Source organism: Mustelus asterias, chromosome 18 (genome assembly GCF_964213995.1).
Source record: "Mustelus asterias chromosome 18, sMusAst1.hap1.1, whole genome shotgun sequence".
NCBI classification, from domain to species: domain Eukaryota; kingdom Metazoa; phylum Chordata; class Chondrichthyes; order Carcharhiniformes; family Triakidae; genus Mustelus; species Mustelus asterias.
Window position 1 is genome coordinate 24232571 of NC_135818.1, and position 26148 is coordinate 24258718.

The 26148-nt window shown below is 42.0% G+C and overlaps 1 protein-coding gene across 5 annotated transcripts in view; it reads left to right on the forward strand.

Moving 5' to 3' along the window:
• vps39 (VPS39 subunit of HOPS complex) overlaps positions 1-25662 on the forward strand; it is a 98978-nt gene extending 73316 nt beyond the window's left edge. For 3 of the 5 annotated variants that reach the window (XM_078233542.1, XM_078233541.1, XM_078233546.1), the window contains 7 exons: positions 4016-4118; positions 8617-8662; positions 9164-9313; positions 12739-12873; positions 14029-14120; positions 15575-15652; positions 24348-25662. In XM_078233542.1, coding sequence (XP_078089668.1) covers positions 4016-4118; positions 8617-8662; positions 9164-9313; positions 12739-12873; positions 14029-14120; positions 15575-15652; positions 24348-24555 — 812 coding nt within the window. In that variant the 3' untranslated portion in view covers positions 24556-25662. Of the gene's footprint in view, positions 1-4015; positions 4119-8616; positions 8663-9163; positions 9314-12738; positions 12874-14028; positions 14121-15574; positions 19732-24347 lie in introns of those variants that run through there. The other 2 variants (XM_078233545.1, XM_078233543.1) reach the window with 1 other exon arrangement.
• Positions 25663-26148: the final 486 nt, after the last annotated feature.

Consider the following 26148-nt stretch of genomic DNA (forward strand, 5'->3'; position numbering starts at 1 on the left):
GGCGTTGGACTGGGGTAAGCACAGTAAGAAGTCTCACAACACCAGGTTAAAGTCCAACAGGTTTATTTGGTAGCAAATACCATAAGCTTTCGGAGCGCTGCCCCTTCGTCAGATGGAGTGAAAATCTGTTCTCCAACAGTGCACAGAGACGCAACATTAAGTTACAGAATACTAATTAGAATGCAAATCTCTACAGCCAGCCAGGTCTTAAAGGTACAGATAATGTGGGTGGAGGGAACATTAAACACAGGTTAAAGAGATGTGTATTGTCTCCAGGCAGAACAGCTAGTAAGATTCTGCAAGATCAGGAGGCAAGCTGTGGGGGTTACTGACAATGTGACATAAATCCAACATCCCGGTTTAGGCCGTCCTCATGTGTGCGGAACTTGGCTGTTGGGTTCCATGCAGCACAACTGGATTATACAGGCTCAGGCCAGCTGAGGCCTGTAGTGCATTAACGTGTTTGTATAAGTCCAAACCTGTGTAGGGTACAGTCTTTAACATTAATTATGGTTTTGGTCAAAATAAGGGAATTGGGAGGTGAAGACTTCTAAGTGTTTTAGTCTCTTACTGTCTCTATTAACTTATTGTCATAACTTTTTTAAATCAAGTTTTCCATCATAAGTTCCTATTTCCATAGTTATTACAGAAGCTACTTATGCAAACCCTTCATGCTATAACTGCATCCTGTGACACTTGTGGAGCATCAGTTTTGAGCCTCCCAGATCCTCCTATAAGGATATATTATGTTGATTTTTAAAAATTCTTTCGCAGGATGTGGATATCTCTGGCTGGACCAAAATTTGTTGCCTCTCCCTAGTTGCTCATGAGAAGGTGGTGGTATGCCACCTTCTTAAACTGATGCAGTCCATGTGGTATAGGTACAACCACAACCATCAGGAAAGGATTTCTCAGATTTCAACTCAGTGCCAATGACAGAATGGTGGAGTGTGTGTGGCTTGGAGGGGAACTTTTAGATGGTTGTGATTCCATGCACCTGCTGTCCTTGTCCGTGATAGTAGAGGTCACAGATTTGGAAGGTGCATCTTGTAGATGATGCACACTGCTGCCATTGTGCATCAGTGATGGAGGGAGTGAATGCTTAAGGTGATGGGTGAGGTGCCAATCAAGCAGCCTACTTTGTCCTAGGTGGTGTCGAGCTTCTTGAGTGCTGTTGCAGCTGCACCCTTCCAGGCAAGTGAAGAGTATTCCAGCACACTTCTGACTCCTGCCTTGTAGATGGTAGACAGGCTTTGGGGAGTCGGGAGGCAAGTTGTTTGCTGTGGAATTCCCAGCCTTTGACCTGCTCTTGTCGCCATAATATTTACATAGCTGGTCCAGTTCAGTTTCCAGTCTATGGTAGTCCCTACGATGTTGATGGTGGGGAAATTCAGCAATGGTACTGCCATTGAATGTCAAGGGGAGATGGTTAGATTCTCTCTTTTTGGAGGTGATCATTGCTTGGCACTTGCTTGCCACTTATCAACGTAAGCCTGAATATTGTCCAAGTCTTGATGCATGTGGATATGGCCTGCTTTGGTATCTCTGGAGTCACGACTGGTACAGTACATTGTGCAATTATCAGCGAACATCTCCATGCCTTACCCTAGGGTGGAAGAAAAGTCATTGACGTGAATTAACTGATGACTCCCTTGAAGAACTCCAGTATTGATGTCCTGAGACTGAATGATTGACAACAACCACAACTATCTTACTTTGTGTGGGTTATTACTCTAGCCAGTGGAGATTTTTCCCCAATTCCCATTGACTCCAGTTTTGCTATGGCTCCTTGATGCCACTCCTGGGTAAATACTGCCTTGATGTCAAGACTAAAACTCTAATCAGGCCAGGCCCTGAGAACCCAAACCCAGAGTGTCAAAGAGCAGGTTGTTGCTGTATAAGTGCGGCTTGATTACACTGTCAACAACACGTTCCATGACTTTGCTCTTGATTGAGACCAGACTGATAGGGTGATAACTGGCCGGATTGGATTTGTCCTGCGATTTGTGGGCAAGACATGCCAAGGAAATTTACAACATTGCTGGACAGTGTTGTAGCTGTAATGGGATAGCTTGGCTGGGGGCACGGCATGTTCTGGAGCACATGTCTTTAGTACCACTGCTGGAACGTTATCAGGACTCATCGCCTTTGCAATACTTAATGCCTTCAACCATTTCTTGAGATCATGTGGAGTAAATACAGTTGGCTGAAGACTGGCATCTGTTGGGGACCTCGAGAGAAGGCCGAGATTGATCATCCACTCGACACTTCTGGCAAAAGTTGATTGCAAATGCTTCAGCCTTGACTTTTGCGCTGATGTGCTGTGCATCCCTGTCGTTGAGCATGGGGATATTTGTCGAACCTTCCCTTCTAGTTAGTTTAGTTATCCACCACCATTAATGAGTGAATGTGGCAGGACTGCAGAGCTTTGAGCTGATCTGTTGGTTGTGGAATCACTCAACTGTGTCTGTCACATGTTGCTTCCACTGTTTGGCATGCAAGTAGTCCTGTGTAGTAATAAGAACAGACAATGCTGGGAAAGCTCAGCAAGTCTGGCAGCATCTGTGAAGAGAGGAACAGCGTTAATGTTTCAAGTCCAATGAGTTTTCTTCGGAACTACTGTTATAGCTTCACCAGGCTGATGCCTTATTTTTAGGTATGATGTTCCTGGCATGCCCTCCTCCGTTCTTCATTGAACCAAAGTTGATCTATTGATGTTAATAGTAGAGTGAGAGATTTGCCGGGCCATGAGGTTACAGTTTGTGGTAGAATATAGTTCTGCTGCTGATGGCTCACAGTGCCTCCTGTTAGTCCACTTTTGAGTTGCTGGAGCTGTTCTAAATCTATCCCATTTCAAATGGCAGTAATGTCACACAACACAATAGAGCGTATCCTCAGTGTGAAGATAGGACACCGTCCCCACAAGGACTGCACAGTGGTCGTTCCTCCCTATACTATCACGGAGGAATGGAAATGCAAAAGGCAGATTGTGAGGATTAGGTCAAATAGGTTTTTCCCTTTTGTTGGTTCCCTCACAACTAGCCACAGGCTCAGTCTAGCAGTCACGTAATTTAGGACAAAAACAAAAGGACTTGGACAGCTTAGTTGGTAATGATGCTACTGAGTTGTTCTTGGTGAAGTCCGCAACCAGAGTACATTTTCTGCCCTTTCTATGCTCAGTGCTTCTTAAACGAATGTTCAGTATGGAGGAGTACTGATTCATTGGCTAAGGGAGGATGGTAGGGGCTAATCCGCAGGAGGTTTCCTCACCCATGTTTGACCTGATGCTGTGAAACTTCATGGGTCTGGAGTTAATGTTGAGGACTCTCAGGGTCATTCACTCTTCACTGTATATCACTGTGCCGCCACCTTTAGTGGGTCTGTCCTGACAGTGTTGCAACCAATTCTACTTCTTAAAATGTGTTACATTAAGACAAAATATATAATGTTAAAGTAGAAACTTAATTGTGCATGCATACTCTGGGCTATTATCCCCTGCTTTCAGATCCACCTCACCTGAAAACTGGATTTATTCAACTTTCTTTCTGGAACTCAGCTAATTAGGAAAGAGGTATAAATGTTGCTCCCATATCTTTTAGCCTTGTTTCAGCATACCTGTACTTGTACATTAGCAAGCCGCTGGCCTGATTCACAATTCCTGTCTAATCTCCAAATTTTTTCTGCCCTAATTTATTGTTTTAACAATGCCATATTTATTGCTCTTCTGAAAAATCATTGTCAATTTCTTCTGTGTCCTACGAGATCCTCCTGCTTCCTACTGTGTCACAAAATACTCTGTACCATTTCCTGTTCTAGTTTATTCTTTTTCATAGATCTTCAATTCCTGAAATCAAAACTTGGCATTGATTTATATTGCTTTCTAATTTATCCCATCTTTTCTCTTCAATCCTGGTAACTTCATACACTCTGCACCTTGGTCTTCGTTTTGGACTGCTCAATGGGAAAGGGAGGGTGAAAGTGAATGCTCTGAATGACCTTTCTGGTTATGTTTCAGGGTTGCTGGAGGAACGAGCGTTGCTGATGGGTCAGATGGGCCTACACGAACAAGCCCTTTTTATTTATGTTCACATACTGAAGAATATTAAAATGGCAGAAGAGTAAGTAAATCACAATCCATTTCAGGAGTTTAAATTACTGGGTTTAATACGTTTTTATTTTCAGGGTTTCTGGATGTTTTTAAATATGTAAGTGTTGGGCCTGCAATGCTAGGTTCCATGGGTTCAAATCCAGCATCGACTAATTAATGAGCCTAGCTGCTCCACCAAGTGAGAGCAGAATGAGTTTGATGTACCTCTTGAACATTTGTTTGCGAGTTGATATCTGTTTGCATCTACATCTGGAAGTCAAATCTGTTGAGTCTTGGTGAGGGTGAGCAGTTTACACCTGTTCTGTCCCAAATCCAGCGTTTTAAACATAGTTGTGTTATACCAAAAAGTGTTTTCTGCAGTTATTTTTTACTGGCTCAATATTCGTTTTGCATGAATCCTGTCCCACCCACAAAATTGGTCACGCTCCAGGGTGAAATTGAGAGTACACTAATTCAGGAATACTCTTTGAATTGTGTTCATTTTCCTAGGTGTGAGTCAGGTAGTGAGCACATTTGAAAAGTATTTCCAAATCGGATATATTTAAATTACTAAGCAACTAATTAGTGTTGGGAAGATGACAGTCTGTAGAATTCAATAGGCAAATGGTAGATACAAAATCGAATTAGCCACAGGAAACAAAGGCTGTTGGTGATGGGTGTTTTAAGAATAGGAGATGATTTGAAGTGGTGTTCCCCAAGAATAAGTTGTGGGTACAGGCACCTGTGCAGGAAGGAAAAACTGAAACTGAAGTGGGCTATATCAGGTTACCGCCAATGTTTCCTTTAGGAATTGACTGTGCACTGCCTATTTTTATTTCTTTGGTGCTCGGCCCCTTTATACCTTTTTGTCCACCACGTGTGCTATTTATCACAGAACAAGACCTGCACCATACCTTTCAGGCTGTTGTGTGGCCATGCATCTGTGTAGTTCACCATGAACATTGGTGACCGCTTTCCAATGCATAAAAGAAGCAATTAAGTTTTATTACGATTTCTGAATGCGCAGATTTGAAGTTTGCGATTATCCAAATGAATCTTGGTGGAAATGTGAAGTGTAATGTCATCAACACATCTCTATTACATTTTGGTTGCAATTTTGTGGTTTTGCTTGAGGTAAAATCTCTTGCTGTCTCGGCTTGCACATGAAAACTGGCTGCTTAAGACTACTACCTAGTTTTGCTAGAGTGTTTCGGCAGGATTTAAACTAGTGTGGCAGGGGGGTGGGGAACAAAACAGTAGGTCAGTAAATACTGAGGCTGGGGTTGAGCTGGGGGCCAGGGCAAGGCTAGCTAAGAAGAGGAGCACTCTGGAGGAGGATGACCTGAGTGGGCCTGGAGGTCTGGAGTGCATCTGCTTCAATGCGAGGAGCGTAACGGGTAAAACAGACGAACTTAGGGCCTTAATGCTTATGCGGAATTTGGATGTGGTTGCGGTGACGGAAACTTAGTTAAAAGAAGGACAGGACTGGCAGCTGAATATTCCGGGGTATAAGTGTTTTAGGTGAGACAGAGGAAGGGCTAAAAAAGGTGGGGGAGTAGCGATATTAGTTAAGGAGCATATTACCGCGGTGCAGAGGGTAGACAACTTAGAGGGGTCATGTACTGAGTCGCTGTGGATGGAACTCAGAAACAGGAAGGGTGCAGTCACTATGCTGGGGGTGTACTACAGGCCACCCAACAGCCCACGGGAAGTGGAGGAAAGGATATGTCAGGAGATTCTGGATAGGTGCAGAAAAAAAAAAATAGGGTTGTTGTAGTGGGGGACTTTAATTTCCCTGGCACAGACTGGAAAGTGCTTAGAGCTGGGGGTCCGGACGGGGAGGAATTTGTAAAATGCGACTGGAAGGTTCTTTGGAACAGTATGTAGATAGCCCGACTAGAGAGGGGGCTATACTGGACCTAGTTCTGGGAAATGAGCCCGGTCAGGTCGTCAAAGTTTCGGTAGGGGAACATGTGGCAAATAGTGACCACAACTCTGTTAACTTTAGGATAGTAATGGACAAGGCTGAGTGCTGTCCTACGGGCAGGGTGCTAAATTGGGGGAAGGCTAACTATAGCCGGATTAGGCAGGAATTGGTGGATGTTGATTGGGAGAGGATGTTCGAGGGGAAGTCCGCATCTGGCATGTGGGAGTCTTTTAAGGAACTATTGATAAGGCTGCAGGATAGGCATGTGCCTGTAAAAAGGAAAGATAGGAAAGGTAGGATTCGAGAGCCGTGGATAACCAGGGAAATTGAGGATCTGATTAAAATGAAAAGGGAGGCGTACGTTAAGTCCAGGCAACAGAAAACAGATGGAGCTCTAGAGGAATACAGAGAGAGTAGGAAAGAACTCAAACGGGGAGTTAGAAGGGCGAAAAGAGGTCACGAGATGTTCTTGGCAGGCAGGATTAAGGAGAATCCTAAGGCATTCTATTCATACGTTAGGAACGAAAGAGTTGTCAGGGAGAAAATCGGACCTCTCGGGGACAAAGGAGGGGAATTATGCTTAGAACCCAAGGGAATAGGGGAGATCCTAAATGAATACTTTGCATCGGTATTCACGAAGGAGAGGGGCGTGTTAACCGGGAGTGTCTCGGAGGGAGGTGTTCACCCGTTAGAGAAAATTTCCATTACAAGAAAGGAAGTGTTAGGTTTTTTAGGGAACATTAAAACTGACAAAGCCCCAGGGCCTGATGGCATCTATCCTCGACTGCTCAGGGAGACGAGAGATGAAATTGCTGGGCCTCTGACGGAAATCTTTGTCGCTTCTTTGGACACGGGTGAGGTCCCTGAGGATTGGAGGATAGCGAATGTGGTCCCGTTGTTTAAGAAGGGTAGCAGGGATAACCCAGGAAATTATAGGCCGGTGAGCTTGACGTCCGTGGTAGGGAAGTTGTTGGAGAAGATTCTTAGAGACAGGATGTATGTGCATTTAGAACGAAACAATCTCATTAGTGACAGACAACATGGTTTTGTAAGAGGGAGGTCGTGCCTTACAAATTTGGTGGAGTTTTTTGAGGAAGTGACAAAAACAGTTGATGAAGGAAGGGCCGTGGATGTCGTCTTTATGGATTTCAGTAAGGCATTTGACAAAGTCCCACATGGCAGGTTGGTTAAGAAGGTTAAGGCTCATGGGATACAAGGAGAAGTGGCTAGATGGGTGGAGAACTGGCTTGGCCATAGGAGACAGAGGGTAGAGGTCGAAGGGTCTTTTTCCGGCTGGAGGTCTGTGACCAGTGGTGTTCCGCAGGGCTCTGTACTGGGACCTCTGCTATTTGTGATATATATAAATGATTTGGAAGAAGGTGTAACTGGTGTAATCAGCAAGTTTGCGGATGACACGAAGATGGTTGGACTTGCGGATAGCGAAGAGCATTGTCGGGCAATACAGCAGGATATAGATAGGCTGGAAAATTGGGCGGAGAGGTGGCAGATGGAGTTTAACCCGGATAAATGCGAAGTGATGCATTTTGGAAGAAATAATGTAGGGAGGAGTTATACAATAAATGGCAGAGTCATCAGGAGTATAGAAACACAGAGGGACCTAGGTGTGCAAGTCCACAAATCCTTGAAGGTGGCAACACAGGTGGAGAAGGTGGTGAAGAAGGCATATGCTTTTATAGGACGGGGTATAGAGTATAAAAGCTGGAGTCTGATGATGCAGCTGTATAGAACGCTGGTTAGGCCACATTTGGAGTACTGCGTCCAGTTCTGGTCGCCGCACTACCAGAAGGACGTGGAGGCGTTAGAGAGAGTGCAGAGAAGGTTTACCAGGATGTTGCCTGGTATGGAGGGCCTTAGCTATGAGGAGAGATTGGGTAAACTGGGGTTGTTCTCCCTGGAAAGACGGAGAATGAGGGGAGATCTAATAGAGGTATACAAGATTATGAAGGGGATAGATAGGGTGAACGGTGGGAAGCTTTTTCCCAGATCAGAAGTGACGTTCACGAGGGGTCACGGGCTCAAGGTGAGAGGGGCGAAGTATAACTCAGACATTAGAGGGATGTTTTTTACACAGTGGGTGGTGGGGGCCTGGAATGCGCTGCCAAGTAGGGTGGTGGAGGCAGGCACGCTGACATCGTTTAAGACTTCCCTGGATAGTCACATGAGCAGCCTGGGAATGGAGGGATACAAACGATTGGTCTAGTTGGACCAAGGAGCGGCACAGGCTTGGAGGGCCGAAGGGCCTGTTTCCTGTGCTGTACTGTTCTTTGTACCACCTGTTGAATTGTACCTCACCAACAGTTAGTGTTCAGGAGAGGAGAGAATTGGGGCCAGAGGGAAAATGGATGTATTTCCTCAGGTTTTTACTTGGATCTCCACATGATCAGTGTAAGGTACCAGCGATTGATATATTGGAACACTGCCTGTTGGATCGATTTCTAACTAATTTCAGCAAGTTCTGTTCACTTTATAAAATAGTTTTTTTGGACTGAGTTCACTTACTCACATCCTTACCAAATTAAGTCAAACTGGACTTTGTTTACACCTATTGATTTTAATGAGTGCCTGTTCTGTTCGATTTCAGATACTGTCACAAACATTACGATTGGAACAGGGATGGCAACAAAGACGTGAGTACACACAGTACTAATCCTCCCTGCAGAGTTCCATGGTTTTATCTCATGTGGTGCATAAATAGCAGAGATTACTGTTTCAAATTGTAAAGAACAGCCCTGTAACTCTTGCTCAACAATACTTGCCACATAGAAGCTGAGCAGAATCATACCCCGTCCCTCAGTTGAGAGCTTAGTGAGATGAAGATGAACAGTTTAGCTATTGCCTGCTGTACTTTAAGTTAAGTGGAAGAGAAGGGGTGGGGGGTGCTCCTTCATGATTGGCACACATCATTAAACAGTGGTCAGTCTTGTTGTATTCAGCAGTTGGTTACCATGCTATTTAGTGAATTTGTTGACAGAGAGCAGCAGGGTTTTGTGTACTTGCTTGTTACATATAGTTGGTTAAGTCAATCAGAGATATATTAAAATATTTTAAAGTTTGCTGTTTAATCTAGCTCATATTCATAGAAGGTTGAAAGGTGAATGATTCACAAACAATGTCATTGTTTCATTTAGGTGTACCTTTCTCTACTACGTATGTACCTGTCACCACCTGACATTCACTGTGTAGGACCAATCAGGATGGAGATACCCGAGCCACAAGCAAACCTGCAGGCTGCGCTGCAAGTACTGGAGCTGCACCACAGTAAACTGGACACCACAAAGGTACTGTCAAAGTTATATCTACACAGGCAAAACCATACATGTCAGAAAATCCAAATCTGGAACCAGCAGCACCAATTTTTTGTGTTTGTCGACAAAGTGCATAATAGAATTATTGCACTGAACCTTGGCTGACATTGAATTTTATATATGAGGCAAGTTACCTATTTTTGGAGTGTGCTACTCCACAATAAAGAAGCAACATTTCTATTACATTACCTCAATTTAGTAAGGACAAATATATATTTGAGTGTATGTGTATGTATGTGAGCTCAGTTGGCTAAATGGGTAATGTGTTGAATAGGATTCTGTAACTCCAATGTTTTCAGAGCTGAGCAGCACATGATTAAATTATGTAGCCAATATTCAGTTGTGGAACTATGTAGTTTTTTGCCTCCTCACAGACCATTCTCTGCCCAATGCAAGTTTATAATTAATTCGCCCTTTGGACAAATAGAATGTCATCATACATAGTGAAACAAAAACAGATATTGACATTGGAAAATTTATTTCTATAAAATACTAATGGTTTCTCCTGTCGCTTCAACAGATGAGTGTTTGGCAAGTAAAAAAAGAAATGGTTTGCTGTCTGGGTTGTCTCGTGTGACATTCAGCCAAGTCTCAATTTGAATAACTGATTGAAAATACTGCATATGAAATCATTGTTGGTGGGATGGATGGAGGTGTTGACTTTGGCTCGCTTGTTCTGAAGGCTATTCTCCTCAAATGTCAAAATTGCTTGATGATGGACTTCTCCACTTGGATCTATCCAAGGTTGTTTCTTTCCCTGCATTGGGATCCAGCTTGCAATCCCTGAGGCTGATTTTCAGATTGTCTTTATATCTAAGTTTGGGACATCCTGTGGTGTGGGTTACCGCGCTACGCTGGTTGTAGAGTACTCTCTTTGATATGCAGGAATCCTCCATGTGAACCACATGACAGACCATACTCTTAATGCCAGGTATGCAGCACTTTGCAAGGAATTTTACTGCCTTGCTTGTCCGAGGCTCGTAAGATCCCACCCGAGGCCAACGGAGAATGCCATTCTGCAAGCCTGACCCGCCCCAATTCTAGGGTGAGCGAGGCAGTAAAATTCCAGCCTATATCTCCTCACTGTTGGAGATTTTGTCCTGCCATCTGATTTTACAAATAGACCTCAAGACAACAAAGAATGCTTCCAGTTGTTTTATGTGATGCTGATAGATTGTTCAAGTTTCACCTATAAAGAAGCAATGTAAGGGCCTGGAAGACTTTGATTTCTGCTCTGAGACAAACTCCATGCTGTTTCCAAAGTCTGTAAGTGAGCCTGCTGATTGCTAAGCCTGCTTTTGGCAGGCAATGGTTGATTTTGTCAGGGATATAGAGTTATTGGAGAGGATACTCCCAAGAGAGCCACATTTCTGTACTGAACGGAAGGATGTGTCATTGGTAGTGACTGTGAGGTCTCCGAATACGTGGCCAGGGGCACCAATACAAGATTACTGTTTTCTTCAGACTTATTGGGTTGTAATTTCAGATCTCCCAGCATTGTTTTGGGAGGTACCCCAAAGATCTGCTGAAGAATCCCCTTTGAAATTTCCCACACAAGGTTTGCATGGCAATTGTCCAAAAATGCACACTTCCCTTGGGCAATTGGCCTGCTTTGGGAACCATTCGAAAATGTAATATAAATTGCAAACTTCGGATGATCCCAACTGCATTACACCAATAGCTACCCAGCAAAAGTCAGAAGAATTAAAATCACTTTTGGTAACTATTGTTCACACTCATTGAGCCGCAATTTCCTCTGAGTGACAATCAGCAACAGATTTGCAACTGGTAATCAGTGACTTGACTGCACTAAAATTCTTAAGTGCCTGTCTCACCCTGACCTTTCTGACTCAGGATGGTGAGATTGAAGCAGTAAAGCAGGTGAGTTTAAATGTCCAATTATAGACAATAGGCCATGGAAAAGATAAGTGTCTAAGTTCAGTGAATGGTGGGTGGGTGAAAGAGTCGGACATTGGAGGTGGGCTGGGGGGGAGAGTCAGACAACGGGGTGGGGGCGGAGAGTCGGGACATTGGTGAGGGGATGCGGTCTGGGTCGATGATTGGGGAGAAAAGGGTGAGTGCCATTTAGATGGGGGTTGGGGTGTTTTGTTGGTGGGATGTGGGGTAGTCCCCTGGGGGTGTTTGGGTTGTCCTGTGCGGGGCTCGGTCTGGGTCTTTAAAGTAGTTATGTTAAAGTTAGAAGTGCTTTTATTCTTTCTATTCTTTTGGATTAGTGTATTACTAGCAGCAGCATCCAAAGTTAGAGCTTTAAATTACTTTGTCAGATAGTTCCCAGTACAATTGTTCAGGACAATTGCCAGGTAAACCCTTACCTGGGAACCTTAGAGAAGTATTCCTCAGAGCATTTTTGGGGTGTCCCCCGTCCCCCCTCCAAATCCAACACTAAGGAGCCAGAAGGGTAAAGGCCAATGTTTCGTTCCACTGCTTTGACGGAACAATGTTCTGAATATTTATCACTCTTGGGCACCCAATATGAAAAAGTGGAATGATGAATGTACATGGTTCTCTGGAACTTTAGTGTCATTTTTGTAACTATATCCTGATTTTTGCTGAGATGCACTAGCATCCCATGAGTTGCTTGGCTGCATTTCTAGATGTTGAAATTGATCAATCTGCCAAACAGCTTTTTGTAGTTCCTTGTAAGTCTATTTATGTTCACAAGAATGAATATGTTGATAAAATTAAATATTAAGTTGGTTTAAATGCCTTTAATTTTTGTTTAGAAAAATGGTACACGGTTTGTGTACAGTTTAATGAATGGTACTTGTCTAAGAGTGCACCCAGTACTGTTATGCAATGCTGAGAATTGTTGCTTTGGGGGAACAAATTGAGATTATTTGATAGTTCCTGGAGTTCATCTGGGTCTGATAAAGAAATATCAAGAAAAATTGGAATGCTCGTCTTGGAAGATTGGGTCATTACTCTTTGAATGCTGATCCAAACTTTAAAGTTCAGATAATTTACAGATTGATGTACAATAAAAGTTACCTAGAATGCACAAACACCATACGATCGCTACAAATTAACCCTCAAACCATTGCCTGCTCAGGAAAATCCCAGTCTACTAACTGGCTGTGATTCCTGTGAGCCCGGCCAGTTTATCAACCAGTTCAGCTATCAAAGGCCTCCGAGCTGAGCCTATTCCTTTTCTTATCCAAGCATGTATCAGTCAAGGCCAACATTCACAAAGCATCAAATGTGTGCATTTAAGATCTTTCAATGATCTCGATGACCATGTAGATGACTCTTATTACATACTGGGAAGAGTGTTACACTATTGTAAATATTGTGTTAGGTTATATTTGCAAAGCTGTACTTCATGGTTTATATGCAGGGATGTTTTTCCTTTCTGTAATTTTAAAATAATGTTTCTGTAGACTTTGAATCTGCTTCCTGCCAACACCCAAATCCGGGAGATCCAAGTATTTCTGGAGAATGTTCTTGAAGGAAATGCACAGAGACGCCGCTGCAATCAAGTTATGAAAAGCCTCCTTCATGCAGAGTTCCTTCGTGTAAGTACTAGAACCTAAAGATTAAATGTATTCTTAATCCAAGCATAATAGCATCCCAACAAACAGAAGTACCTCCCATTACCTATTTCTGTGTCAAATTCCAGTGACAAGAAAACTAGTTCCATTACTGCTGTTGTATCAATTTCCAGCAGGCTAAGCTATACCTTGAACTTGTGCATTTAATAGAACTCTAGTGAGTAAAATCACTTCCCATTGAGTCTACTCTAGTGCATTTTTGAGCACCTTTGATTAACTAGGCCAGTAGTCTTCATTTCAACTTGTCATGTTATAAAATCTCTAGCGGGAACAGATTGGAACAATAGATTAATCACTAGCCATTCAGCTCTGAGACTAGTTCAAAATCATAACAGACTGATAAGAACACCGTCTCCTCCAGCTGCAAGAATTTTAAGAGAAATGATTTCTGGCATAGTTGCACAAGTGCCCCTAATTTGGCAATCTTTCGGACAAGCTAAAGGATGGCTTGTGTGGGAAAAATGTCACATTTAAATGGTGAAATTCTCTTATCTTTTAACCGTGGGGTCAAGCAGGGGAAACTGTACATTCATCCTTGCTATCCCTGACCTTGAATTGCTTAGTGCTAATCTGGTTGCCCAAAATGAAATTACTCTCTTTTTCACTAACATCTCTGACGTTGATAAGTGAAAACTTTCAAGAAAAATAATTAAATGGGATTGGGAAACAGGACCATGGGCTTCTTGGCCTTGGAAAAGTTTTAAAAGTCTGTGTTAGTTTATAACCATTTTGTCTGCTTTATTTGATGTAAGGCTTAGCTCAGTACTAGCAATCTCAGCTGCAGTTAAGAAGTTCGTAGACAAGGACATAATTTAATCAGGTACTTCAGTGCACAATGCAGTACTGAATGAGTGCTACACTGTTTGAGATGCCATCTTTCAGATGAGATGTTAAATCAGATAGTTCCCTCAAGTGTATGAGGACGATCCCATGACACTATTTAAAGAAGAGCAGGGAAGTCTCCTGGTGTATTGGCCAATGCTGTGCAGAAAACAGGCATTGTATTTGACTGCATTGCACCAATGACTACATTTCAAAAGTATTTTATTGGCTGCAAATCACTTTGGAACATCCAAAGTTATGATTGTTGCAAATGCAAATGTTCTTTTTATCTGATAGATTCAGGAGCAGAGAATTTATCATCAGGAGGTGAAATGCATCATAACAGAGGAGAAAATCTGCCGAGTCTGCAAGAAGAAAATTGGAAACAGGTTCAGTCTTCAAATACTTTCCCCAGTTGTAACAATTACCTATTAAAATCTAACCTTAACCTAATTCCTAGATAACAATCGGTGTTTGGAGTCACCAAGTCTTCACCAAAAATAAAAATTTTGTTAAATATCCATTTGTCCTGCAAATACATCAGCATTAGGAGTATAAGTTTACACTGTCCAAATGTGACTTGTGCCCGTAGAGGACCGTTTTAGCTATCTAACAGTAGGGGGTCTTTGGGAGAAATAATCAGCAATGATGAATTAAGAACATTACACAAGAAACTTACTCGACAGGATTTTAAGGTCCAAATGCACTGTTTCACATGCTCGTTTCTATGTTCCACTTGTTTGACATCTAGATTCATTATACAATCATCTGTTCTTGTGCATTATTTCCTGAAGCTCCTGCTGTCATGCAGTCATCAAGTTTTTAAATACCTGTATTGGCATGAATACTTTTAAGTTTCCTAATAATGTTTCCACTTTCTGTAATCGTCAGATGTTGCCCTGTACTATGGATTATGCTTCTTCACTTGAGTTTATCAATGTATAAATAAGATAGCCTGAGTCCAGCAACTATTCTAGGCCTCAGGTGGGTGTCATACTGGCAGCAGCCACCACCACCTCCCCAGTGGCGCTGCCATTCAGTAGAGCTGCTGGCTTCTGGGTGAGCAGCATTATCAACTTTATTGTTATGCAAAGGCTAAGGGTCAGCCCTGCCAGAGACAGTTCATTTTAAGCTACTGACACATACCAATTACATGGGGAAAACATTGATAGAGATCTGGTAGCATAGCTGTTGCCTGGTGCTGCAGCACCAGCAAAGACAGGAATGCAGAAATGATACAGGGACAGGGAAAAGTAAATTAATCCAAAATGTATGTGTATTATAGACCCACCAACCAAAAAAAAAGCAAGTATAAGTTGAACCAGCACATCCGATCAATTGAACACTTCATAGAAATCATAGAAACCCTACAGTGCAGAAGGAGGCCGTTCGGCCCATCGAGTCTGCACCGACCACAATCCCACCCAGGCCCAACCCCCACATATTTACCCACTAATCCCTCTAACCTACGCATCTCAGGACTCTAAGGGGCAATTTTTAACCTGGCCAATCAACCTAACCCGCACATCTTTGGACTGTGGGAGGAAACCGGAGCACCTGGAGGAAACCCACGCAGACACGAGGAGAATGTGCAAACTCCACAGACAGTGACCCGAGCTGGGAATCGAACCTGGGACCCTGGAGCTGTGAAGCAGCAGTGCTAACCACTGTGCTACCATGCCGCCCGTAAAAAAACTCGTGAAAACTCCTTGACTTCAAAATTTTAATATAAAGAATAATTCAGAGAATTAGTGTATCCGACATTCCACACAAACATCCTTTACGTACTTGTGATATTTTTAAACTGTTTATTCACCTGGTTATTTATGTTCTTCTCCTGCAGTGCTTTTGCGCGTTACCCCAATGGAGTTGTGGTCCATTATTTCTGCTGCAAAGACCGCAGTGTTTGTCCCACAGAGACGTGAGTGTGTCAGTTCAATCAGGATGCAAGATCTTTATTGTTCTCATGGACATTTGAATAAGATGAACTTTCAGTTCGTGGCCTGACTCACCGTTGGAGGATGAGTGGCCATGTGATATGCACTGTGTGATATATTGTTAACCTCATTAATAATTGTGTACAGATACTCTTACTGGCATGTCTGCTTTCTGCTTGCATTGGGGAGTTGCTGAAAAACTGGAAGGTATTTCCTGTGTATAAGTTGTATATTTGAATTTTGTCATTTCATGGAACACAGTTGCACTACATAAGAGCACATCGCCAGAGTCTGAAAGCACACTTGTGGTTTTTAGACTTCACCAGAGATTAAAGGGCAAATTTTACCATACCACCCGCCACAGGAATTGGAGCGGGCGAGGGGTGGACCATGGAAAGGTCCATTGACCTTGGACAGGATTTTCCAATTTAGGGGCGAGTGCAGCTGGAAAATTCCGCCCTAAATTTCTTATGAAGAGGTGTGACATTTTGAGGGTTTATTCTCCTTTTACCTAAGCCCTCTGTTCGTAACATTCTTTTAATTTGTAGCTTCTGACTTTTACTTACACATCTCGATGGCTGTGTGTGTTGTGTGCCTTGATCTACATGCAAAAAATACTCAGTGATGCATTATATAGAAGTGGCATGTTCACTACTGGTAGGGGACACCTTTCCACACTACACCCTCTGGCTTATGATAGTATAAAGATTATGAAGCTTATTTGATGGTTCAATTTTGGATCTTGAATCCTTAAATGTGAACAATATTGGGTGTATCTTGTCACTTTTTGTCTCTGAAGTCCAGTTTAAATTGAAAAAAAATAATTGTATGCCATGCCACTTAATATTTCTTTCACTTTTAAATCCCCACATACCCATGCAACTTTTGTACAAGTGCAGAACCATTTCCCATCTGTTTTGTGCTAAGCAACAATTGTGTGGTTGTAGTTGATTTACTTCTCCTCACCTCTGTTGCACCCAAGTTTGAAGAAGAGAACAATTAGCCACAGTTTTTGCTGCTGATTGCTATCCAGTATCTGGGTAGAAGTTGCAATGTGTGAAAGTTGGGTAAGCATCAGGTGTGATGCTGCTGCCCATGCAACTGTGGGGTAAAATTCTTGTCTTGGCCATGTAAGATACTGGAAGGCTGTGGTACCACTGGAATCTTACTCCATTCATTGTATTTTCAGAAGAGCAGAGAGCCAAAAATAATGGTACAGAAATGTTCTTTTGGCTACAGAGAGAACCAAAAAGGTGAATGCTAAAAAGTGCTCCAAATGAATGGGGATATATTTTGTATGTGTAGCTGAATGCAATGGAACAAGTCTAGTTATGGGATTGAATTTGTTCCAACATAATTTTTAACCGGTTTTTAGGTTTTGGCAATTGTTTTTTTTTGCTAAATTTTCCTTTTTCTCGAGTGGAAGAATTTAAAATAGTCATTCGGCATCCCCTCACCTCCATCCTCTGCAGGGCATCTATTCAAAGGTAAGGAGTGCAATAACATGAAGTGTGAAGGGTTGATTCTGAAGTGTGTGTGTGGTGAGCTGGGATTCTGTAAGCTCACATGCATATGAATTTAATCTATGCCTTTCAACAGCATTTCAAGGAGCACAATGGGGAAACAATAGTTGAAGACCAAAAAAATGGAGATTGAAAAGTATACACAACAATTTGCCATTGATTATTGTAAGGATCAGACTAGCAGAACTTAGAGGGTACAGAACATCCCCAGGATTTTGCATGTCAATCTCAGTGCTCAGATCTGCATTGCTACGTTGCTACTAGGCTTAGAATTAAGACCTGATGTTCTTAAGACAATTCATAAGATCGTCAGCTGGAGAAAGGGAAAGCAAACAGGTTTGAGGAGAGTGAATATATCATTCTGCTCAATTTTGTTTTCTGGTGAGTGAACCAGACCCCAAGACTGCCCGTAAATCTCAGTTTATAAACCATGAATCATTGTCTGCAAGTTGGAGTGCACAACCACTTGAAATAAGATAAAAACGGGAAAGAAAGGAACAAAAGAGTTGGAGGACACAAATTAAGGAAGCAATCATGAATACGTTATTTTTAAAAAACCGCTTTATTGAATGGTACAACAGTATTACACTATTATATTAAGCACTAAGCAGAGAAGGAAGAAGGTTGGTTTAACGATGACAGTTCGGCACCAAGCAACTTTTAGTTTTACAGTAACCTGGTGAATGTGGCAGCTCAGTGTTACTTTCTGTATAGATTGAATTTAGATCTCCCAGTGATCATGTTTAAATGTGATAAATGTTTCTTTACTGCATATTTTGTACTTAAGGCTGTCACATGTTAGCTTATGAATGGAATTTTTAATTAACCATCCAGAAGGAAGAGTCAACAGCCCTATGGATTTCAATTCTAACTGACTGACTGGATATCAACTTCCATTTCCTGTTGTCTGTAGGATTTTGAATTGAATTCAAAATTATCTCAATTTGTTCCATATATCTGCAGATCCACAAAAGAAAGTTGTCCATAATGTAGTACAAATTGACATTTGCGTATTTAAAGTCCAATAGAACATTTATGCCAAACCAAATAAATTAGGATTTGTGGATATAGAGTGCAGATCTTTTGCCGGGGTGTTTGTAAGTTACTGTGACCGTTACTATCCCTAAATCTGTTATGTATGTGTTTTACAACAGTTGAAATTGGTTGGCACTATTGCCTGATCTGATAATTGTAGCTTCTAAAATTTGGTGCTCCTTCCTATCCCAAATCTGTCTGAACACTGTGATAAAGTTTAAAAACTTCCATCTTCCTGAGGAATTTTATGAAATCAAAAATTGGCACTTAAGGCCACATTTTCTTTGTTCAAGTCTAGTACCAGGCTGTTTCATCTTCACCTCCCCTCCCCATTAAAAATGAGAATGTTAAGTTCCCAGGAACCCTATTGGTAGAAATTGTTTAATGTGTTCTAAAGTCAAGGTTTTATTCTTATACTTACCAAACCTTAAGATTCCACAATAGATTTGTGGGTAAATATGCCACTTGACAGATGAAGAGAGCCTGTGCCCGGTGAGCTTATCGCAACCAAAACAACTTTGAGACATGGTAAAATCAGACCATAGCCTAGGTACAGAAACATTGGTTATTCCCATAGACAAATAATTGATAATTGTAGTTTAGGTTCACAAATGCCTCCATTATTTAAGTACTGTAGAATAGCTGGTATCTGTGCAGCTAGTGTCTTCAAGAGAAGAGGGCAGAATACTAGAAGGTGATAAAGTAATTGCAAGCCACAAGTTACAGTTTATTCTTCGTATTGCAAAAGTTGCAAACATTGCCAGAAGTGGGCTTTTCTCACAGTACCTCAATTGAGCAGCTGTTGATTAGTCAAGTTCTTCTAACAGCAACTCTCAATGAATGTAGCATTGAAGCTGAAGTGTAAAGAGTGAGACTCCAAGATCACTGCCTTCAGGAAGTTTACTTTGCTTCTCAGCTTCCAAATAAATCAGTGCAGCTCTGGCTATTAACAGGCACAAGTAATGTTGAGTGACTTGAACCTGGAATCTTCTGATTCAAATGGGAGTTTGCAATACTTACTGATTGCAATGTACCAGTAACACAATTCACACAGCAGTAGTTTTTAAATGGATTGAAGTGCCTAAATGGGGCAAGGTGAAGTTGGCATCAACTGCCATCATGTTTTTAGTTAGTCCCAACTACTACAAGCCCTTCTGATCCCCTCTCTCATTGCAAGGGATTGATATGGTGACCTAGTGAACAGGACTGGAAGGGAAAATACTATAAATAGTAATATCAAATGCTTTGCAGTTTTTTTTTTGAAAAATAGACACTTGTACCATTTGCACTTCTCTCCACATTCTGAAATTTAAGTTCTAAATTTTGATAGTACTGTGCTACACCTAACTCCTGAAGATTGAAACGCTTGTGCACTTTCTAGTCTTTTTAGAAATAAAGCTTGAGAAAATTTGACTGCTATATTATGATGTTCATCTTGAATGCTTCTGTATAATTTAAGCTATGTTTGTATGTTTGTATAAATGTAAATATCTTTTTCTGTTCTACTTTCCTTGACTCATGCTGCTTTATTGAAAAGTAACAGAAAATGAATTGGCAAAGAATGTGTATGACTACAATTTGGTTTGTTTATAAAAGTGCATTTTTGGAGCGTTGTGGAGTATGCACTTTAGGAAATTCACAGATAAAAATGCTTGGGTTCCTACTGTAGGCTGTTAGGTCCTTTTATTCAAAGCAGGATTTATAATACAAGAATAGCTGATGTCCCTGACCTTAGGAGCAAAAAGTCATTCTAATCACTACCAGTTGAAAGTGTCCATATGTATAGATGTCAGCTGGCAATGTATTGAAGCTCAGCTGAAATACCTTCTGAAGTCAAATAGTTTGTAAATACTTATTATCTATGTCCTTGAGTGAAGTATAAAGAGGACAGTATTTGTGGACCTGTTCACCCAGAGACAGTCGACACGTTCAGGAGAGGAGGTCCGGAAAAATTGCGTATCGGAATTCATGCAATACATGGTGAAAGTCATTGTTTTCACTCTGTATTTCTATTATTGAGACAAGTATTAATGTGGAACATTTTCAGCTTTGTAAGAAATGGACCTGGATTAACTTTTACTATAATTTCACCTGCAATTAATATGATTCATTTTTGATGCATTACACAGCTTTGTATTGCAGAATTCCCATAACTCCAACTAGCCTGCCTGTTGAGAGGTTACTTGCCAACCATGTTATTGTTCTTTAATAAAGATAAAATGGTGGTGGACAGCATGTTGCAGTGGTGCACAGCCCATTTTTCTTGGATCGATTTGCAACATGGTTTTGAAGCAGTTGCAGAGGGTGGCAATGCTGATAAAATGTATTTGTGTAATGCAACACCAACGATGTGGGCTCTTCCCAATAGATTTTGTAGATGGTGAGCTCCTGATCTCTTATGGGGGAGGGAGTAAATGTGTCTCACAAGCAGAGATGGGTGGACGAAGCTAAAGATATCCAATCTTTTACTCCTTACGCTCTCATGGCCACTCAGCACAGCCTAGGCATAAGTCTAGAAAAAATTTGCTCCTATGCTGTATTGGTCAGTAACAAGGGCCATGAACATTTAAAATAAGATGAGACTAATTAGCAACGTACAGGGGAAAGGGAAGTAGAGATGCAAGCCAACTTTTAACTGATGTAAACAAGAGTTTGAGAATATCCTAGAAAAGCTATTTAAGAGAGGGGTCACAGCAGGTAATTCATATAATTGGCCGGCTTTGTCTGTTAAGTCCATTCTTAGCTCAGTTGGGCTATTCTCAAAGCCTCTAGATCAGGGAAGAGAATATAGGTCAGGATTTTCAATCGTGACCATATCTCTGCGAGAAAACACAATCATGTCTCAGCACCACATTAGTTATTTTGAGCTGTTCTTCAATTAACTAACCTGGTGACACTTATGTTTATGTTCACAGGTTAGGGAATACACACTTGTATAGGACATAGAACATTACAGCGCAGTACAGGCCCTTCGGCCCTCGATGTTGCGCCGACCAGTGAAACCAATCTAAAACCCATCTAACCTACACTATTCCAATATCATCCATATGTTTATCCAATGACCATTTAAATGCCCTTAATGTTGGCGAGTCCACTACTGCTGCAGGCAGGGCATTCCACACCCTTACCACTCTGAGTGAAAAACCAACCACTGACATCTGTCCTATATCTATCACCCCTCAATTTAAAGCTATGTCCCCTCGTGCTAGCTATCACCATCCGAGGAAAAAGGCTCTCACTATCCACTCTATCTAATCCTCTGATCATCTTGTATGCCTCTATTAAGTCACCTCTTAACCTTCTCTCTAACGAAAACAGCCTCAAGCCCCTCAGCCTTTCCTCATAAGACTGTCCCACCATACCAGGCAACATCCTAGTAAATCTCCTCTGCACCCTTTCCAATGCATCCACATCCTTCCTATAATGCGGTGACCAGAAATTACGCAATACTCCAAGTGCGGCCGCACCAGAGTTTTGTACAGCTGCAACATGACATCATGGCTCCGAAACTCAATCCCTCTAACAATAAAAGCTAACACTCCGTACGCCTTCTTAACAACCCTATCAACCTGGGTGCCAACTTTCAGGGATCTATGCACATGGACACCGAGCTCTCTCTGTTCATCCACACTACCAAGTATCTTACCATTAGCCCAGTACTCTGTAATCCTGTTACTCCTTCCAAAGTGAATCACCTCACATTTTTCCGCATTGAACTCCATTTGCCACCTCTCAGCCTAGCACTGCAGCTCATCTATGTCTCTCTGTAACCTGCAACAACCTTCCGCACTGTCCACAACCTTCCGCACTGTCCACAACTCCACCGACTTTAGTGTCATCCGCAAATTTACTAACTCATCCTTCTACGCCCTCATCCAGGTCATTTAGCAGTGGCCCCAAAACAAATCCTTGCGGTACACCACTAGTAACTGAACTCCAGGATGAACATTTCCCATCAACCACCACCCTCTGTCTTCTTACAGCTAGCAATTCCTGATCCAAACCGCTAAATCACCCTCAATCCCATGCCTCCGTATCTTCTGCAATAGCTTACCATGGGGAACCTTATCAAACGCTTTACTGAAATCCGTATACACCACATCAACTGCTTTACCCTCATCCACCTCTTTGGTCATCTTCTCAAAGAATTCAATAAGGTTTGTGAGGCACGACCTATCCTTCACAAAACCGTGTTGACTGATTACACAATGGCACTGGTTCCCATGCAGCTGTATCCCAGCAAAAGTCAACATCCTCAGTAGAAAAGGCTGAGATGAGGAAACCTCTTACCTGTGATCCTGCATCACAATTAACCAGAATTCGCTTCTAGATTGTTGGTTACTAAAAGAACGCCCAAGAACTTGTCCCTCTGCCTTTGCCACTTTAGCTCTCCATGGTTATATACATAATTCATGAGTACTCTGGCACAATTGGTTATGTTACTGGACTAGTAATGCAGAGAATTGGACTAATGATTTGGGGACATGAGTTCAAAATCCCACAGTAACAGCTGGGGAGTTTAAACTCAACTAAACAAATAAATGGTGACCGTGCATTAAAACCTATCTGGTTCCACATGTGTTCTTCAGGGGAGTAATTCTACTGCCCTCACCTGGTCTGGTCTGTGATTTCAGATCCACAATCATAGAATCCCTACAGTGAAAAAGGAGGCTATTCGGCCCATCTAGCCTGCACCAATAACAATCCCACACAGGCCCTATCTCCATAACCCCACATATTTAACCTGCTAACTCTCCCTGACACTAAGGGGCAATTTAGCACATCTTTGAACTGTGGTAGGAAACTGGAACACCTGGAGGAAACCCACGCAGATACAGAGAATGTACATACTCCACACACAAACACTGATGTGGTCGACTTTGAACTGCCCTCTGAAATAGTCAAGCAGTCCATTCGGTTGTACCAAATCATAATGAAAATGTCTAGTAAGCCTTACCTCACAATCTGCATCAATAGAAGGCGCTTGCCGCAACCTTTACAAGAGCAGATAGGGAAGGGTGATAAATACTAGCTTTGACAGTGACATTGACATTCCATAAATAAATTTTAAAAACTTCGGTTGGAGCTCAATAGTATATTTGCCTTGATCACTATTGTGCCATAGATTACATTAGAATGTCAAAATGTTGGCCAAAATTTCACAATTCAATCCATTTTAAATGTGTACATTATTGTTGCAACTGATCTAGCTTCTTTATGAAAATTGCCCTCCTATATTCCTCCATCCTAATTTTATAATGCATAACATTCACCTATCTTTATCAAGTCTAGTCTCTACTGGCCCCGGTCCATACTGTCTGTCACTTTGATGAGATTAGGTTGTCTTGTCTTCACAGAAGTCAAATTCCCACTGTCATATAGCACTTCAATTCTTACTCCAGTTCCTATCTACCACCATTGTCCTTTTGGATTATTACGTTTTTATAGCACACAGCTTCATTTTTAATTGTCTTTTTCCAGACAAAAGAACTACCATTGGTCCCAGTTCCACTATTTTTCATTGCTTATTTGGAAGACTTCCTGTCACAATTACAGTAATTCTAGCATCTTTTACGCTAATTTGGTATTTCTTCTCCGGTTCTCACTCTGATTTAGGACATTTTGTTTATCTATGGAGAATTTTTTTACTGCTCCCCATAATCACTATGTTTTGTATTTGTGTAGTCCATATCTGATTTGTCTCTGTCCTTACTGGACTTGTTGACCACCATCCCTACCATATATGTTCCACAGGCAATTGCTACATTGCATCATTTAGTGTTTCTACGCACCACACCCAAGAGTGTTCCAATGTTTTAAGGTATCATTAGCACGAAGATGCGCATGTTGGGGACCTGTTAGACTCTGAACCACCTCAGGCTGCATGTGAGGATAGATAGAGAGTTGTGAAAGAGCAATTTCTCCTCTCAATGGATCAAATACCAGAACTGAAGGGCATTTTGTTTACTTGCCTAATTGCGGAAAGATAATGCCTGTTAGGAGGGTTGAGTCCTTTTGATATCTGGGACATAAATCAATTAGAAAGTGCTTGTGTAATGGTACTCTTGAAAGTGTTGACCGCCCTAGCTTATGTAATACTTTATCAGCCTTTCTTTAACAGTAGTTTAACCCAGTTCTGTTTGAGATGGATCCTTCTGCTGGGCTTCACACAAAATATGAAGACACCAAATAGATGGCACCCACATGACTATCAAAACTTCATCGCAGCATCAACAGGAAGGGCTTATACTCAGTACGCATTCAACTGGTATATGGCCATCAGAAATGCATCCAGCAAGTGTCTGATCATTTTTGGGAAGCATTCATGATACATATATGCTCTGGCACCCTTAGCTGCCAGTTTTATGAATCCTTTGCACACCCCCATGGATGGATCCTCAATGACAGGAGTATCCTCTCAAGGCATGGCTACTGATGGCATTGAGGAACTCTCGCACTGAAGCTGAGGATTGGTACAATGCCTAAATGGATTGATTGATCCACGATCGAACTGACAAATAGGCTTGCTCAAGATCAGATTCCATTGTTTGGATCATCTCTGAATGAATAATCAACTGGATCCTTCAAATCCCTGATGGGTACTCCCAGATGTCTCAAAACTCCTAGGACTTGGAGGACACTGACACTTGAGGCAAATGCCTGTCACCCACATGCAGCCATTCCTCCTGTGATAACTGCTACTGGGATGTACTGTTCTTTCACATGTGTGGCCAATCGCTCCCCATCCACCACCCCCAACAGTCACTCTCTCCACCACTGAGTACAGTAGCACACAAGAGTGTACCGTCTAAAAGATGCAAGAACTCACCAAGGCTGCTTTGTCAGCACCTTTCAAACCCACAACCTCTATCGCCTAGAAGGACTCGGATAGCAAATACATAGGAACATTCATCAACTCCGAGCCACACCACCATCCTGACATGGGTATATCGCTGTTCCTTTGCTGGGTCAAAATCCTGAAACTCCCTAACAGCACTGTGGGTGTACCTATGCCATAGGGACTGCAGCGGTTCAGCTGCCTTCCCATGATTGAATTGAGTGACAGAGCAGGCACAATGGAATGAATGGCCTACTGCTTCAATATTCCTATGTTCCCACGGGCAAATTAGGGTTTGGCAATAATTGCTGGTCAAGCCAGCCACGCCCAGGTCCCTTGAAAGAATAAAATTAAAAAAGGATCATTGAGCATTTCCAACATTGGGCCTAGTTGTGCTGCTTGACCCAGAACTGCTAACTTTCGTTGCTACCTCTGTCCAGGCTTCCTTGATCAGGAAGGAGGTTCTCCTCTTTCCAGCAGTTGAAAAACACCTCCACCTTGTGCCTTGTTTGTAATCAGAACTCCCACCCACCTGACGAAGGGGTAGCCTGTTCCGAAAGCTCGTGGCTTTTGCTACCAAATAAACCTGTTGGACTTTAAACTGGTGTTGTTAGACTTCTTACTGTGTTTATCCCAGTCCTACGCCGGCATCTCCACATCATGAAAAATACAGGCCAGGTCTGTTATCTCTGCCAAGGACATATCTCTAGGACAAACATTCCTGGAGGTCATGAGATTCAACCTATTTGTAAACCACCATCAGAGAAATCATTAAAAGCAGGCTAGCTAGAAGGGAAAAAAACATTTTGAAAAGGAAAGAGTTTTTCAAAGTGATCCATGTTGGCTCCAACCTTCTTCAGATGTAACAAGGAGTGGGAAAGAGCCTCCTTATGCTTCAATACTCGTTCACCACTCGTGCACTATCTGTCATCCAGGAGTGGTAAACCATTCTGACCTGTCAGAGGAGCATGTGTTTGTCCTGTTAATTTAGCTTGTACTTCATTTTTAAACTGTTGCTTCTTAACACAAACAAAGGAGATTGATGGTAGATTTGATAGAGGTATACAAGAATATGACCGTTCTG